The sequence below is a fragment of the Danio rerio genome, chromosome 18 (assembly GCF_049306965.1).
Source record: "Danio rerio strain Tuebingen ecotype United States chromosome 18, GRCz12tu, whole genome shotgun sequence".
Taxonomy (NCBI): Eukaryota; Metazoa; Chordata; class Actinopteri; order Cypriniformes; family Danionidae; genus Danio; species Danio rerio.
Genome location: NC_133193.1, coordinates 24,113,133 through 24,126,954, shown reverse-complemented (window position 1 = coordinate 24,126,954; position 13,822 = coordinate 24,113,133). Strand labels below are relative to the sequence as shown.

The 13,822-nt window shown below is 34.4% G+C and overlaps 1 protein-coding gene across 1 annotated transcript; it reads left to right on the top strand.

Moving 5' to 3' along the window:
- Positions 1 to 13,414, top strand: nudt21 (nudix hydrolase 21). The gene is given in 7 exon segments (NM_201117.1): positions 1 to 245; positions 2,564 to 2,764; positions 2,973 to 3,036; positions 5,475 to 5,564; positions 6,165 to 6,240; positions 6,328 to 6,442; positions 13,044 to 13,414. Coding segments are annotated over 7 exon segments (687 nt in total). The 5' UTR covers positions 1 to 126; the 3' UTR covers positions 13,066 to 13,414.
- The last annotated feature ends 408 nt before the right edge of the window (positions 13,415 to 13,822 follow it).

Below are 13,822 nucleotides of genomic sequence, written 5' to 3'. Positions count from 1 at the left end.
GCGCCGTATTCCAGTTTTCATCGAGCGCCAAGGCTGTGCAATTCAATCACAGTAATAAAGTAATCAACGTGGAAAAAAACGCGATTAGTGCAAATATTAGGAAGTGATTTAATAATCCGTCATACGATGTCAGTTGTACCTCCTAATCGATCATCTACCGGTTGGCCTCGAGGAGTAAATCAGTTCGGCAATAAATACATTACCCAGGCGACTAAACCCCTCACCCTGGAGAGAACAATCAACCTGTGAGTAACTTGAACTTAAAATTCAACACTACAAACGATATATGCGATTACTTAAACAAGCTTTAATGGTTGTAAATCCTAGTGCTGCTGCATTGTGCCTTTCATGTCAGTACGTTAGCATTGTTAGCGTTTGACCATGGCAGACTACCGTAGCTTCTTGCTGCCAGCTCTTGTTTGCATGCGTAACAATACAGTGAAATATTCAGAGTTTTGTTTTTTATGTGGCAAAATGCATGCACATTTATGGCAGTGTGTACATATGCAGGGATATTGAAATATAAGAGTTCGATATAGTTCTTATTAGTTTTGTATTCCATATGTTGCAGTTAGCATTGTTCTCGGTGATTTATCCTAGGGCTCTTTGCACATTTATTCGAAAATATCACTAACATTAGTCGACAGGCGCAATGTTATTGAAATGTTATTTGATTATTTGTGGTTTATGGTGTTATTTGTTATTATTTTGGTGTAACGTTAAGTATGACTTAGAAATCAAACAGTCGAATTCTTGAGCAAGTTACGTAAACAAATCCCAATCATTGATTATATTGAGTGACGGTAGAATTGTTATTATAATTGTTGATTTTGTTAATAACGCTAACCTTATGCCAATGTTAATCAAATATTAATATGAATGATCTTTAATGTAAATTCAAATTTGATATTGAAACCCTTATTTGGGAGTATTATTTTTAATTTGTACAAAAAGCTGTATGAAAACACAATGGAATGAAACGCCCATAATAGGCGAGCACAAGATCCAAATTACACTTTGTATAAAATTAATAAATGATTGCTCTTTTAAAGGTAGGACCTGTGAAATAAAATAAAAAGTAAAAATAAAGCTTTTTAGATGTTAGTTTTGAGGATATCTATAAGCTAGTGTGCTCAAACAGTGACTCAATTTGCGTTATAAGATATATACACATCTAAAGCCCGCAGTTTGTCACTTCCGCCTAATCTATGATTATTCATAGGTCACTTCATGTTTTACTTACTCACCAAATCTTGACCAATCAAATGCTCTCTAGTATGTGAGCATAAACCCCACCCCCTGCCAAGATGGTTCTCATTTGCTATTCATTTGATGCCTTAAGCTCAAACACTCTCATTGGCAGAGATTGTTTGTGATAAAAACAAAACGCTATTCTCTGTTTTTATTTTCTAAAGGGGAGGAACTGCCACCATTTCATTATGTTTCAGTTGAGATTACCTCAAACATGGAATATAAATGCCCATTTCAAAGCACTTCACAAAACCTTTAAACATTCAAAATACCACAGATTGGTAATGCCTTCTGGTCAAAATTAGAGCAGCACAATATTAGGGAGAAATTACCAAGTGATATTTTAATCCTCTGCGATGTACATTGCGATAATTTTACTAGATGAAATGAGTAGGTCTATTCAAAAAGAATTCATAATTTAGGTGATTTATTAAGGGAGTGATTTTGCAATAATATACAGTAACAAACCAATCACAAGCTTTGATAAATACAGTTGGGAATCTGGCATAATTCAGACGCACAGATACATGAACCATTGGATTTTAATAACTTTTTGAAATAATTATGATGAAATGCATCCTCCATTACATAAATTGTGACTTTTTGTGACCCCTTGATATGCAACCACTTATTTGAAAACAAGATTCTTAAAGGTTTTGAAGCTTTATGGAAATTTACATGACTAGCGGCTAGGGCTGCACTGTATTTGAAAAATCTAACATTGGGATATGTTTTTGTTCTGTGACATAAATTGCAATATAAATACAATTTTACAAGCCTATTTGGAAAGAATTAGAAATTTTAGATTGATTGGGATGATTTTGTAGAAGAGTGCATGCATAAAAAAATAAGAAACAAGCATAGAAAAATTCAATAAAGAAAAATACAAATTACATAAACAGTGTTTTATTGTTTTTGAGGAGTCAAACTGCATTTAGGTGTACAGTAAATGATTAATTGTAAAATAAAACAAGCAAATTCATCATTATTATTTTTTAGTTAAAAGCTGTACACATGCTGTTAAAACCCTCACACAATCACAGGCCTCAAAAACACTTGAAATATTGTAAATTATAACCCAGACTCAACATTGCATATACTCGTGATTTGACTATTGCGAATGTTCACATTGCGATATCAATGCTGAAACGATATATTGTGCAGCCCTACTACTAGCGGCCACATACAGTGCTTGCCATCTTTTTTCCCTCATTATTTTGTTATGATGCTATGTTTTGTTTTGCAGTGTGTGGATTATTAAAGCTTTATCACACCTCAATTTAAATGAAATAACATGTTTGTTTTTCCAAAGATACCCTCTTACAAATTACACATTCGGCACCAAGGAGCCGCTCTATGAGAAGGACAGCTCGGTAGCCGCACGCTTTCAGCGGATGCGGGAAGAATTTGAGAAAATCGGGATGCGGCGGACTGTGGAGGGTGTTCTGATCGTGCACGAGCACAGACTCCCTCATGTTCTGCTACTTCAGCTGGGGACAACCTTCTTCAAACTGTAAGCTATAGATTGTGTGTTGTGGATGTGATGAATTCAATAGAGTGCTGCTGTTTAAGTGGTTAAGCTGTTATATAAAGAAACCTATCTTTAAATATTCCTACTTGTTGTTCACTATTTTTCAATGGCTTGTTTGCTTTTCTTTATATTGTTTTGTTTGTTCATCTATTGTGAGTTTGAGTGAGTGACAGTTATTTTGTTTTTACAGCCCTGGAGGCGAGTTGAACCCTGGAGAGGATGAGGTGGAGGGGTTGAAGCGACTAATGACAGAGGTATCATTATTTTTCTGACTGTGTGCAAAGCTACACTATACTCGATTCTAGGGCTGCACTTGCTGCAAGTCTATATTTGAAATAATGAACTTGAGCTCATGATGATAACTCACACATGATTAGGTTGAAGTGCTTTTTACATCCAGTTGGAAACAGACAAACGTGGTAGTGAAGCATAAAAAAATTATGTTTGGTAATATAAATAGTAAATAGAAATAGTAGAATTTCTGAATGATGTAATGGCTTCAAAAAATTTGCCTTTGATTCACAGAAATGAATTGCGCATCAAAACATATTTACTTTTCCTTTCAATTCAAACAATAGAAGCTAAAAACTAGGGGTGTAACGATACACAAAAGGCACGGTTCGGTTCGGTTCGGTTCACGGTTTTGGAGCCACGGTTCGGTTTCTGTTTGCTGTGGGGTTAGGGTTGATGTCATGTTAACAGCAATGCTAAGGGACAATTCACTTAATAACAAGAACATCTTACCTTTTTCTTTATTAACTTTGTCATCGCATTTTTAGTACAGTCAGGATACCCGAGTAAACAACTAGAATTAAATAAATACCTCCAATATAGACTATAGTCTGAAAAAAAACTATTCTCTTTAGTGCAGCCATCTTAACTAAGTAAACTAAAATTAAATAAATAACTGCAGTGTAGACTAGTGAAAGATCTTCTTCAAAAACACCATAATATCCACATTCTCCGATGAGAGGCTTGATCTCTGTGCAGACACAGACGCTCAGTTTTGATTATATGGTTTCATTTAGATAGATAGGTTTCCATTTAAATTAATGAAAAATATACATATAATATGTTTGTAAAGTGTTTTTTCATGACATATTCACCAGTAAAATACATTGCGGTTGTGTCTGAAACTAATGTTAGGGTTGTAGCCGGCTGTATGTTTGCCTCCCGATCTCTCTCTCTCTCTCTCTCTCTCTCTCTCTCTCCCGCTCTCTCCCGCTCCCTCTATGCCGGTCATTTATGTAGGTCCGCCTTCACGATTGCTGATGCCTGTCATTTCTGTAGGCCCGCCTTTTTGACAGCTGATTGGTCAGGAGACCGATCTATCATCATTTGGCGACGCAGCGCGGGAATGTAAAAAGCATGTCAGGAAGAGCAGGAGAGAGAGCGCTTTTTCCTTTGATCTCATTTTTCGTGTATTTTTCTGACATGATTATGATTTTCGTTGTTTTTGCTTAACTTTCGTTTGGGTAAAATTATTTTGCATTACTTTTGCCCACTTTAAGAAATTTTGTGAGGTTTGTACATTTTTATTTCAATTGATTTGTATATTATTTTTTAGCTCCGCTCCTTCCCGACAATATAGCTGTATCTCCTCAAGTTCAGTCTTAGTGTAAGGTGGATAGGGAAAATGTCATACGATTTCCATTTTGCAAACACGTAGAAAATGTATTGTTAAAGACATCAGGTAAGAGGTGAAGGTCATCTTTGTTTATTTTATTCAGTATAGGGAAGAATGCGGCGCACGGCGCTGAAGACCTTTTTTTCTTTTCATCAGTTTTAGCGAGGTAAGAGGGGTTATTCATGAGTTAGAATTGTTTTATTATATTTATTTCTTTTGTTTGTCTTCACTATCACCCCCTTGCTCGAGTTTAACTAATTTTTGTTACTTTTGTTTGAATTTGTTACTTAATTATATTATTTTTATCAGTGTAAATATTTCTCTTTTTTTGTATATTTGGGCATTATTCTGGTTTTACTTTTGTACATTAAATCACTTTTGTTGGCAATTCTGTTGCTTACACCCTCACATTGTGAAATAACCACACTTTTTAAATGTTTTTCCTTACAAGTAAGTTTCGTGAAACAGTTGAGACAGACAGGCAGGCGCTTTGTCTACGACACAAATTCTATTCCTGTACTCAATTGGAAAACCAAAATGTTTCCACACAGATGACTTAAATGTGTCTGGGGGATCTGCAATTTCAGTACTATGTGAAGCAGCCATCCTGCGTCCAGTAGTAACAAGTGTGATGCTTACTCAAGTCACATGACATAACATGCACTAAAATACTAACTTTAGAATATAATATTTAGAACAAATTCTCATTACTAAAACAATTTAATCAAATATTATAATAAAGATGTGTTTAAATTGGTTCAATTAGTTAGAGACAAGTGACGTCAACCTCAACAATGGGCAGCAGGGGGCGTGAGAGTACCACGGTACGCCACGAGAGTTTCGCGATACGTATCGTGGTTGGTGTATCACGATATTTCTGAATGTCCCAAAATTATTATTTTATATATTCATATTGTATGTACATTATACATGTCTGTCTGTCTGTGTCAAATATATACTGTATATGTGAGCAGATAAGGCATCTAAACACTAATTAAGCTAGTTTAAAAAAAAAACTTCTCAAATGAATAATAAATTAATAGTGATTCTCATCTTTTTGTCAAGATTTTGGGACGCCAGGATGGGGTGAAACAGGACTGGGTCATTGATGACTGCATTGGGAACTGGTGGAGACCAAACTTTGAACCACCTCAGGTATGTAAATATATGTTTCTCTTCCCTAGCCAAAACAATCCCTGCATGAGTAATGGTATATTTTAATGATTTATGCTTGTACTAGTATGATTTACATTTTATTTTGTTGTTTTAATCCTGTAATGCCTGACGCATCAAAAATAGGTGGAAAATTTTAATATTATTGGATCTGAAATGTGTAGTAAACCTTGAAACAGAATTTAAATACAAATTGTCATTTATTATGATCTATATATTATACATATCACATTTCATGCGTCATGTGGTCAGGCTTACAAATGGATTGGTGATTTATTTATTATTTTGCTCACAATTGTGTAAATTATGTTCATTTTAGATACAAAATCATTTTGCCATTAATATTTCTAAAAAATTTCCAACATTTTTTTAATGGACATCTTAAGGTCTTTTTACTTCACACTATGATTGGCAAAAAAGCTGATTCTTGGGTACATTTTGTTTACCTCTTACAATAAATTTGTAATAACACAGGCAATAATTTTCTGTCTGTAATTTTGCAAATTTACAAAAGTTATGCTAAGGCAACTGTAATGTTAAATGCATTAAAGTTTAATGTTAAATGTCCATTTCCCCCCACAGTACCCTTATATTCCAGCACACATCACTAAACCTAAAGAACACAAGAAGCTTTTCCTAGTACAGCTGCAAGAAAAAGGTAGGATGAAAAATGATTTGTTTACTCAATCCACAATGTGTGAAGAACTCATTATACAGTTTAACCTCATGTGTTGTGCGTCTTCAGCATTGTTTGCCGTGCCAAAGAACTACAAACTGGTGGCTGCTCCGTTGTTTGAGCTTTATGATAATGCTCCTGGTTATGGCCCAATTATATCCAGTCTTCCACAGCTACTGAGCAGGTAAGATATGACTTCTTAAAGTGATAGTTCACAAAAAAATGAAAGTCCTGTCATTATTTACTCTTCTCCACTTGTTCCAAACCTATTTGAAGTTTCCTCCTTCTGTTAATGAAAAAGAAGATATGTTGGAATTTGTGATTCAAATTCTTGAAGATTCCAAAGATTGTTGGAAATTGAGTTCATTATAGTAGAAGTTAGATCTGCACAATTAATCGTAAAAAGATAGCGATCTCGATTCGCCCCCCCTAGACGATCTTAATCCAGCATTTCTATATTTTCAAGTTCAGGAGAGAAGCAATGGTGGCCGCACAAGTCTTCACATTGTTATACATGTATTGTTTAGCAATGTGGACACCTCCAAATGGTGTTGAAAGAGTCACATACTGTATTTAAAAGATGTAATTTAACTCATAAATGTCATTTCTGTTCTCATGTAATGTATTTGCGACCGCAACATCACACGTGACGTGAGCTGACTGTTACCACAGGGAGTGCGGGTGGGTGCACCTGCGCCTCCTAAATGAAGTTTTCTTTAGTAAACAGAACCTGCATAGGCTGTGAATACCAGGTAATTAAGTTGTAAATAACATTCAGTTTGTGGCACAGAGTGATCGTTTGGGAGCCGCGCGGGAAGTATATAAGACAAATACCCACCCAGTCTTCTGTATTTACGAAAATCATGTCAGTGACCGATTTTAAGCAGAAAATTACAGATTGTAAGCATATGTCTCAATCACAAATATTCAACATCAGAATTATCATCAGCATTAATGACCAGGACAAATCTAAAGTCTGTTCAAGTCCACCATTCCAAGTTTATACAAAATTCAGCATTTTAACCAACAGTACAGCTACACAAAGCCTATTGCTGTGTTACCTCATGTTTCAGAATAACAATAATAATAATAGCCTACTAATATTAACCTTTATTTTAGGTCTACAGAATCGTGAGAAAATAGTGATCTTTATTTTAGGCAAAAAAAAATTGCGATTCTCATTTTACAGGGTCCCCGCGGGTCCTTAAAAAGTCTTAATGTCTTAAATAAAATTTTCAATTTTTAAGGTCTGAAAATGACTTGAATTCTGTAATTTTCCATAAGGAGGTCTTAAATTTCATGTGGGATCTTAATCTAAATATCATGTCCAACTCGTCTTATGGCGGCAAATCAATGCCAATATAAAACGAGCGCAGCGGTGATGTTTGCGAGCGAGGAGAACTGAACCGTGAGCAGAATACAGGTCTACACGCGAGAAAACTACAGCTCGCAAGCGCACAGGGGATCTTCACACATCATCATCTGTGCGCACGATGTACGCTCTCGCGACCGAGGTCATGCCTACAGCACGCGCCCGATCAGTTCTCTCCGCTCGCTCGCTGGTTCTTCTCTCTGCTCGCGCGAAACATTTTGGATTTTTGTGAGTCCTAGGGCGGGACTTGGTTTAATTGTTATCTCTAACGCTATTGGCTACTCTACCTTTCCAGAAGTTAGCCGGGATTGGACGCAGGTAAGCTAGTTTCCCCGTTAAATAAAAATATATAGGATATCTTATCATAATGTCACAGTGTGTAACTAATAGACTTACTTTCTCAGTAATAATAGGTGACGACTTAGCTTTCAATAATGAGATATTTCTTGTAATAATTAATCTCATAATAATGCCTATTCTTACCATCATGACCAAGTCATATAATGACATATCAAAATAATGAGATATATTCTTGTAACAAACTTTATTACTTGGGAGAGAAAGAGAGAGTTAAACCATGTGGCAAAAGATCTCTCCATTAAACAGAAATTGGGGAAAATATACATGGGCTAATAATTCAGGACGAATAATTCAGACTTTAAATGTGTGTTTTGAACCATTTGATGAAGTTTAGCACCTACATTTAAACTGAACTCAAGCCAAACGTGTTCAAATTTATAAAAATCTTTTTTTTTTCTAAGACTCATTGTCCTTGACTCATTTTCTATGAAGAACAAGTCAGAATAAATTGGATGGACAATAGTATACAAAATAGGCTATACATGCATGCAGTGCATAAAGTACAAAGGTTTATAGTAAATATATTGCCATTAGTCTGTTATTCCACTATACAGGTAAAGTCAGAATTATTAGCCCGCCTGAATTAATAGCCCCCTGTTTTTTTTTTTTATCCTAATTTTTATTTAACGTAGAGAAGATTTTTTCAACACATTTCTAAAAATTATAGTTTTAATAACTCATTTCTAATAACTGATTTATTTTATCTTTGCCATGATGACAGTAAATAATATTTGACTAGATATTCTTCAAGACACTTCTATACAGCTTAAAGTGACAATTAAAGGCTTCACTTGGTTAACTAGGCAGGTTAGGGTAATTGGGCAAGTTATTGTATAACGATGGTTTGTTCTGTAGACTTTCGAAAAAATAAATAGCTTAAAGAGGGTAATAATATGGACCTTAAAATGGGTTTTAAAAAATTAAAACAGCTTTTATTCTTTCCGAAATAAAACAAGAAAAAAGTGGGCTACTAATTTTGACTTCAACTGCATATGTGACCTTTAAGATGTGGGCCTGTCGTATAGAAAGTGGTATTTGTATGCCTCTGAAGTGGAATGATGTAATGGATAGTGAGTAAAGCCAAACGAAGATTGTAGAAATTAAATTGTTGCTCAATAGGTGGCGATAAACACCCATCTGAATGTCTGTCACTGTATTTTTTATGTTTAATTGGGCTAATCATTTTTGATTGAAGTCTTTATATGCAGGTTATTCAATCATTAACTAAAAATGAGATTGAAAAATATATATAATATATAGATATATATATTTTACACTGATCTATATTACAAACAATGTTAACAATTATAATAATATACAAAGCTGCACTGCACATATAGTATGCATTGTATGGAAAGATCTAAAACGCAAATAAACTCTTCTGAAGACAATATTTCCTAGAATGATCATCCCCAAGTGTAATAATGAGCACTGCTGTTGTGGTTAATAATGAAGTAAAATACAACAAACCAGACAAGTGCTGCACGGACAAATCAAATGGGTTCAGAAAGTCATGTTACAAGAATGCAAGTCATTATTTTAGAAGATTAATTTATTATTTGACTGTTTCTCGAGATTGAATCCTCATAAAGTTCTCAGAAAGTTTCTTATGATTATGACTTGCAAATTGTATATATATATTTAACGGCGTGATCTTTTAACCTGCGTCCAATCCCGGCTAACTTCCGGAAAGGCAGAGTAGCCAATAGCGTTAGAAATAACAAGTAAACCAAGTCAACCAAGTAATTTGCTCACGGTTCACTTCTCCTCGCGCGCAAACATCACCGCTGCGCTCGATTTATATTGGCATTGATTTGCCGCCATAGATTTACCGCCATACTTCACCACATCATTCTGTGTTGACACACTGAACATTTTCCTGTTTTTTTTTTTGTTTTGTTTTTTGTTTAGGTAAAGTCTTAAATTTTCATTTTAGAGGACTTAAAAAGGTCTTAAAAGGTCTTAAATTTCCTGTTAAAAAATGTGCAGATACCCTGTTTTAGCCTGAATTGTGCAGCTCTAGTAGAAGTATTTCTTTCCTATAAAAGCTGCATTCACACTATTAGCAACTTGCAGCGGCAAGCGGCCATTCTTTTTTACGGAGGACTCGCAACCTTTGCTGACCTCTGTTTACACGAGTGACAGCGACCATTGGCTACAAAGTGGCTGCTAGTGTGAATAAGGCAGTAGGATGTCAGTGGTTACCATTTTCCAACTTTCTTCAAAATATCTTCTATTTTGTTCAATAGAAGCTATTGAACAACTTCAGGGTAATTAAATTAGGGATGCACAATATATTGTTTCAGCATCGATATCGCAATGTGCATTATGTGATGAATAGATTATTTATTGAATATTACAGCAAAAGATATATATATTAATTGTTTATACAATGATCACCAAATTTTGATTGAGTTTGATTGTTCAATACCTGTACCTGAATACTGTTAGACTCCACAATAAAACATAAGGCACTGTTTGTTTAACTCTCTGCTCTGCTGTATTTATATATGCTTGTAATTAATTATAATTTATGCAAACACACTGCTTAGAAAAAGACTTGATCAATTGGCTGTAAGTTGGTACTTTCCAATGGAGGTGCACTACTTGCACGACATGCACATAATGCACGCATTTTCCAAATACACCTTGTTGAAAAACATCTGGGGTTCTATTTTGATGATCTAAGTGCATTAAGGGCTTGTCAGAATCCACTTTTGCTATTTTATGTGTGGAAAAATTCGCTCTGCGCCATGGCGCATGGCCTAACAGAGTTGAGCTTATTCTTTTAAGGAGTTATAGGTGTGTTCTGTGAATAAACAAATCAGAGTCTCATCTCCCATTCTCTTTAATAGTCAGTTGCGTTGCATCATAGCGCGTTTGCTATTTACATGGTGGACTTGGTAAGTGGAAAAACTGAATGCATCACTAGCGAGAAAACAGTTAAACAAAGCATCTACAGCATGAGAATGAGAGATAAGGCCTCCTCATTATTTACTTTCACTCTCGTGGATAGGGAAACGTGTTGTACACACAGACACCCTTTAGCCTATTAAGCGCAAACATTTGTTTCAAAACTATTTCTAAATTCAGTTCTAAGTTCCAGCAAACTAATAAATGAACAATAATAAAAAAGTATGTTCAAAAAACTTATATCCTAATACACATGCTATGCCCAATATGGTTTAAAACATAAATATAATAATAAAACATAATAATATGCATATAAAAAATAATACTGTTCGTATTATTCGAAATTAATAAAAAAAAGTCGCGATCTTGATTCGACCCCTTAGACGATCTTAATCCAGCATTTCTACGATTCTGTCAATCATATTTTCAAGTTCAGGAGAGAAGAAAAGGCGGCCGCATGAGTCTTTTCTTTGTTTCACATATAGTGACATGGACACCTCCAAATGATGTTGAATGAGTCAAATACTGCATTTAAAAGGTATAATTCACCTAAAAATGAAACCAAAAGTGAGCACATCATTTAAATGATCATATCGCAATTTAGAGTTATGATTACAACAAGCATTTGATGTTTTTTCTTTTATAGCGAACAGAGTTATGTATGAAAATAAATGTTTACAGTGTCAGTATAACTACTCTAGCCTATATATTGTTCAATATAATCTGATTATGACAAATGTCTGATTTTACCAGTGAATAAATTTGTCTAATATGACAGATTGCAAGCATATATCTCAAACATAATAATTGTGTATGGTAGGGCCACTGAACTTTTTCAAATGCCTCAAACACACCGCGATTCAAGATGAAGTAAGCAATCTGCGTCACAGTTTGTATGGAATATACACATTTTAGTAATAACGGTAGACTAATTACTTCAGACAAACATAGCGCATCCAAACACTGCAGCACTTTTTACCTTTCTCCATAAACTTGAGCTGCAGCAATGATATGTCTGCTTGGCATCCAAAGAAAACGGTTGATATGCCTAGTTTTGAGTGTCGCCAATACAGTGTGATTGCAAAGTCCATTGAAAATGGTGAAGGTAACCACACTCTCGTGCTTGTCATTTCATGTCAGAATCACAACATAAGCGAAATGAGTCCCATGGCTAGCAGCAGTGTGGAGATTGTAAATAAAAAAGGATGTAAGGATGTCGCCAGAGTGGCTTTTTGGTTTCTTTTCTTGTGCATCCAGCCACTAGCTCCCCATCTGAAAGGCGAAAGGGGAATGTAGTCAACTTCACAATGTGTAATGTTGCAATGTGTACTTGAATAATGATGGTTAGTTCTTTACTTGAAAGCTCAGACTTGATTATTATAATTAGTTTTGTTGACAGAGTTTGAGGATTACTGTATCATTATTATTCACACCTTAAAGTTAGCTTTGATTGTTCAGCGTTTAGGCCACAGGTGTCAAACTCAGTTCCAAAAGGGCCGCAGCTCTGTACAGTTTAGTTCCAACCCTAATTAAACACACCTGATGAAACTAATTGAGTCCTTCAGGCTTGCTTGGAACTAAACTGTGCAGGGCTTGGTCCTCCAGGAATTGAGTTTGACACCCTTGGTTTAGGCTTTACCATTGCACACACTTTGTAACATTTTATTTATTTAACAGGTTTAAGATTCTCTAAGAATTCTGTTTATTTTCTTATAAAAAGATCAGATATTTAGTTAAAATATTTTAGTTTTTGATTATTAAAACTGTTCACCTTAGTAATGTTGATAAATTAAAATAAAGTGGTTGAATAAAAAAACTCCTAATATTGCTAAATGTATTGTTAAAAAATATCCAATTATTATTAATACCAAATGATATGAAACATGGTATCATGATAATTTTTTTTTTTTTTGCCTTAATCCTAACCCATATAATGAGTGAAATCTTTTCAAATAGAACTAGTCAATGCATCTGGTGGAATTGCATTCATATTGCAATATATTTTTTTGCAAGAAAACAAAATATTGCAATGTCAGATTTTCCCAGTTTCTTACAGACTTAGATTAAATGTAAATTTGCAGGCTTAACATAAATGCATGTTCTTCATTGTGATCTTTGTCAACTATGTTCCACTTCACAGGTTTAACTTCATCTACAATTGAGAAGCTGAAAGTTTTGTCATGAAGCTGTCTCTGTGAGCGCAGCTTGATGATGGTTGAAGTGTTTGGCTGACGGCGAGGTCCATTGAGGTTTCCGGAATCTCTCAGCTGGCCTGTTTTCATTACATTGATTTGGATTGCATAGAAATGTGTGGATTATTGTTTTTCTCATTTATAGCTACATTGCAAGTCCCTGTTATTGAACTTTGTCATAAAGTAACTACATTTTTATGTTTGACTAAGTGGTGAATACAGTGTCTTTAGAAAAAAAAATGTTCCAGTGACTTTTTTTTTTTTTTTTTTAAACCTTGTATATTTGTCCGTGCTTTTTATAATAAATGGTTCTCTTGGAGATTATGTGGAGTTCATTTATTATATTTATTGTTGATAGATATGAAAGGTGAATTTGGTCTAGGGAAGGTTATGGTACAGTATCTGAAATCAAATTGGTGTAAGTTAAATAATAAAATGTTTTTTTATATTTAGAAGTATCAATGAGCTTCTTAGGAGGCCGGATATTTTTATATATATATATATATATATATATATATATATATATATATATATATATATATATATATATATATATATATATATATATATATATATATATATATATATATACGATTCATAAGATACCACACAGTCAACGGTGTGAACAACGCTGTGGTTTTTCTGTGGAGTTGAGCTGAATTCATTTTAACTGTTGCTGTGGGTATTTTTTTTTCCTCTATGCTGTAAAGTTTGGAAATTGCATTAA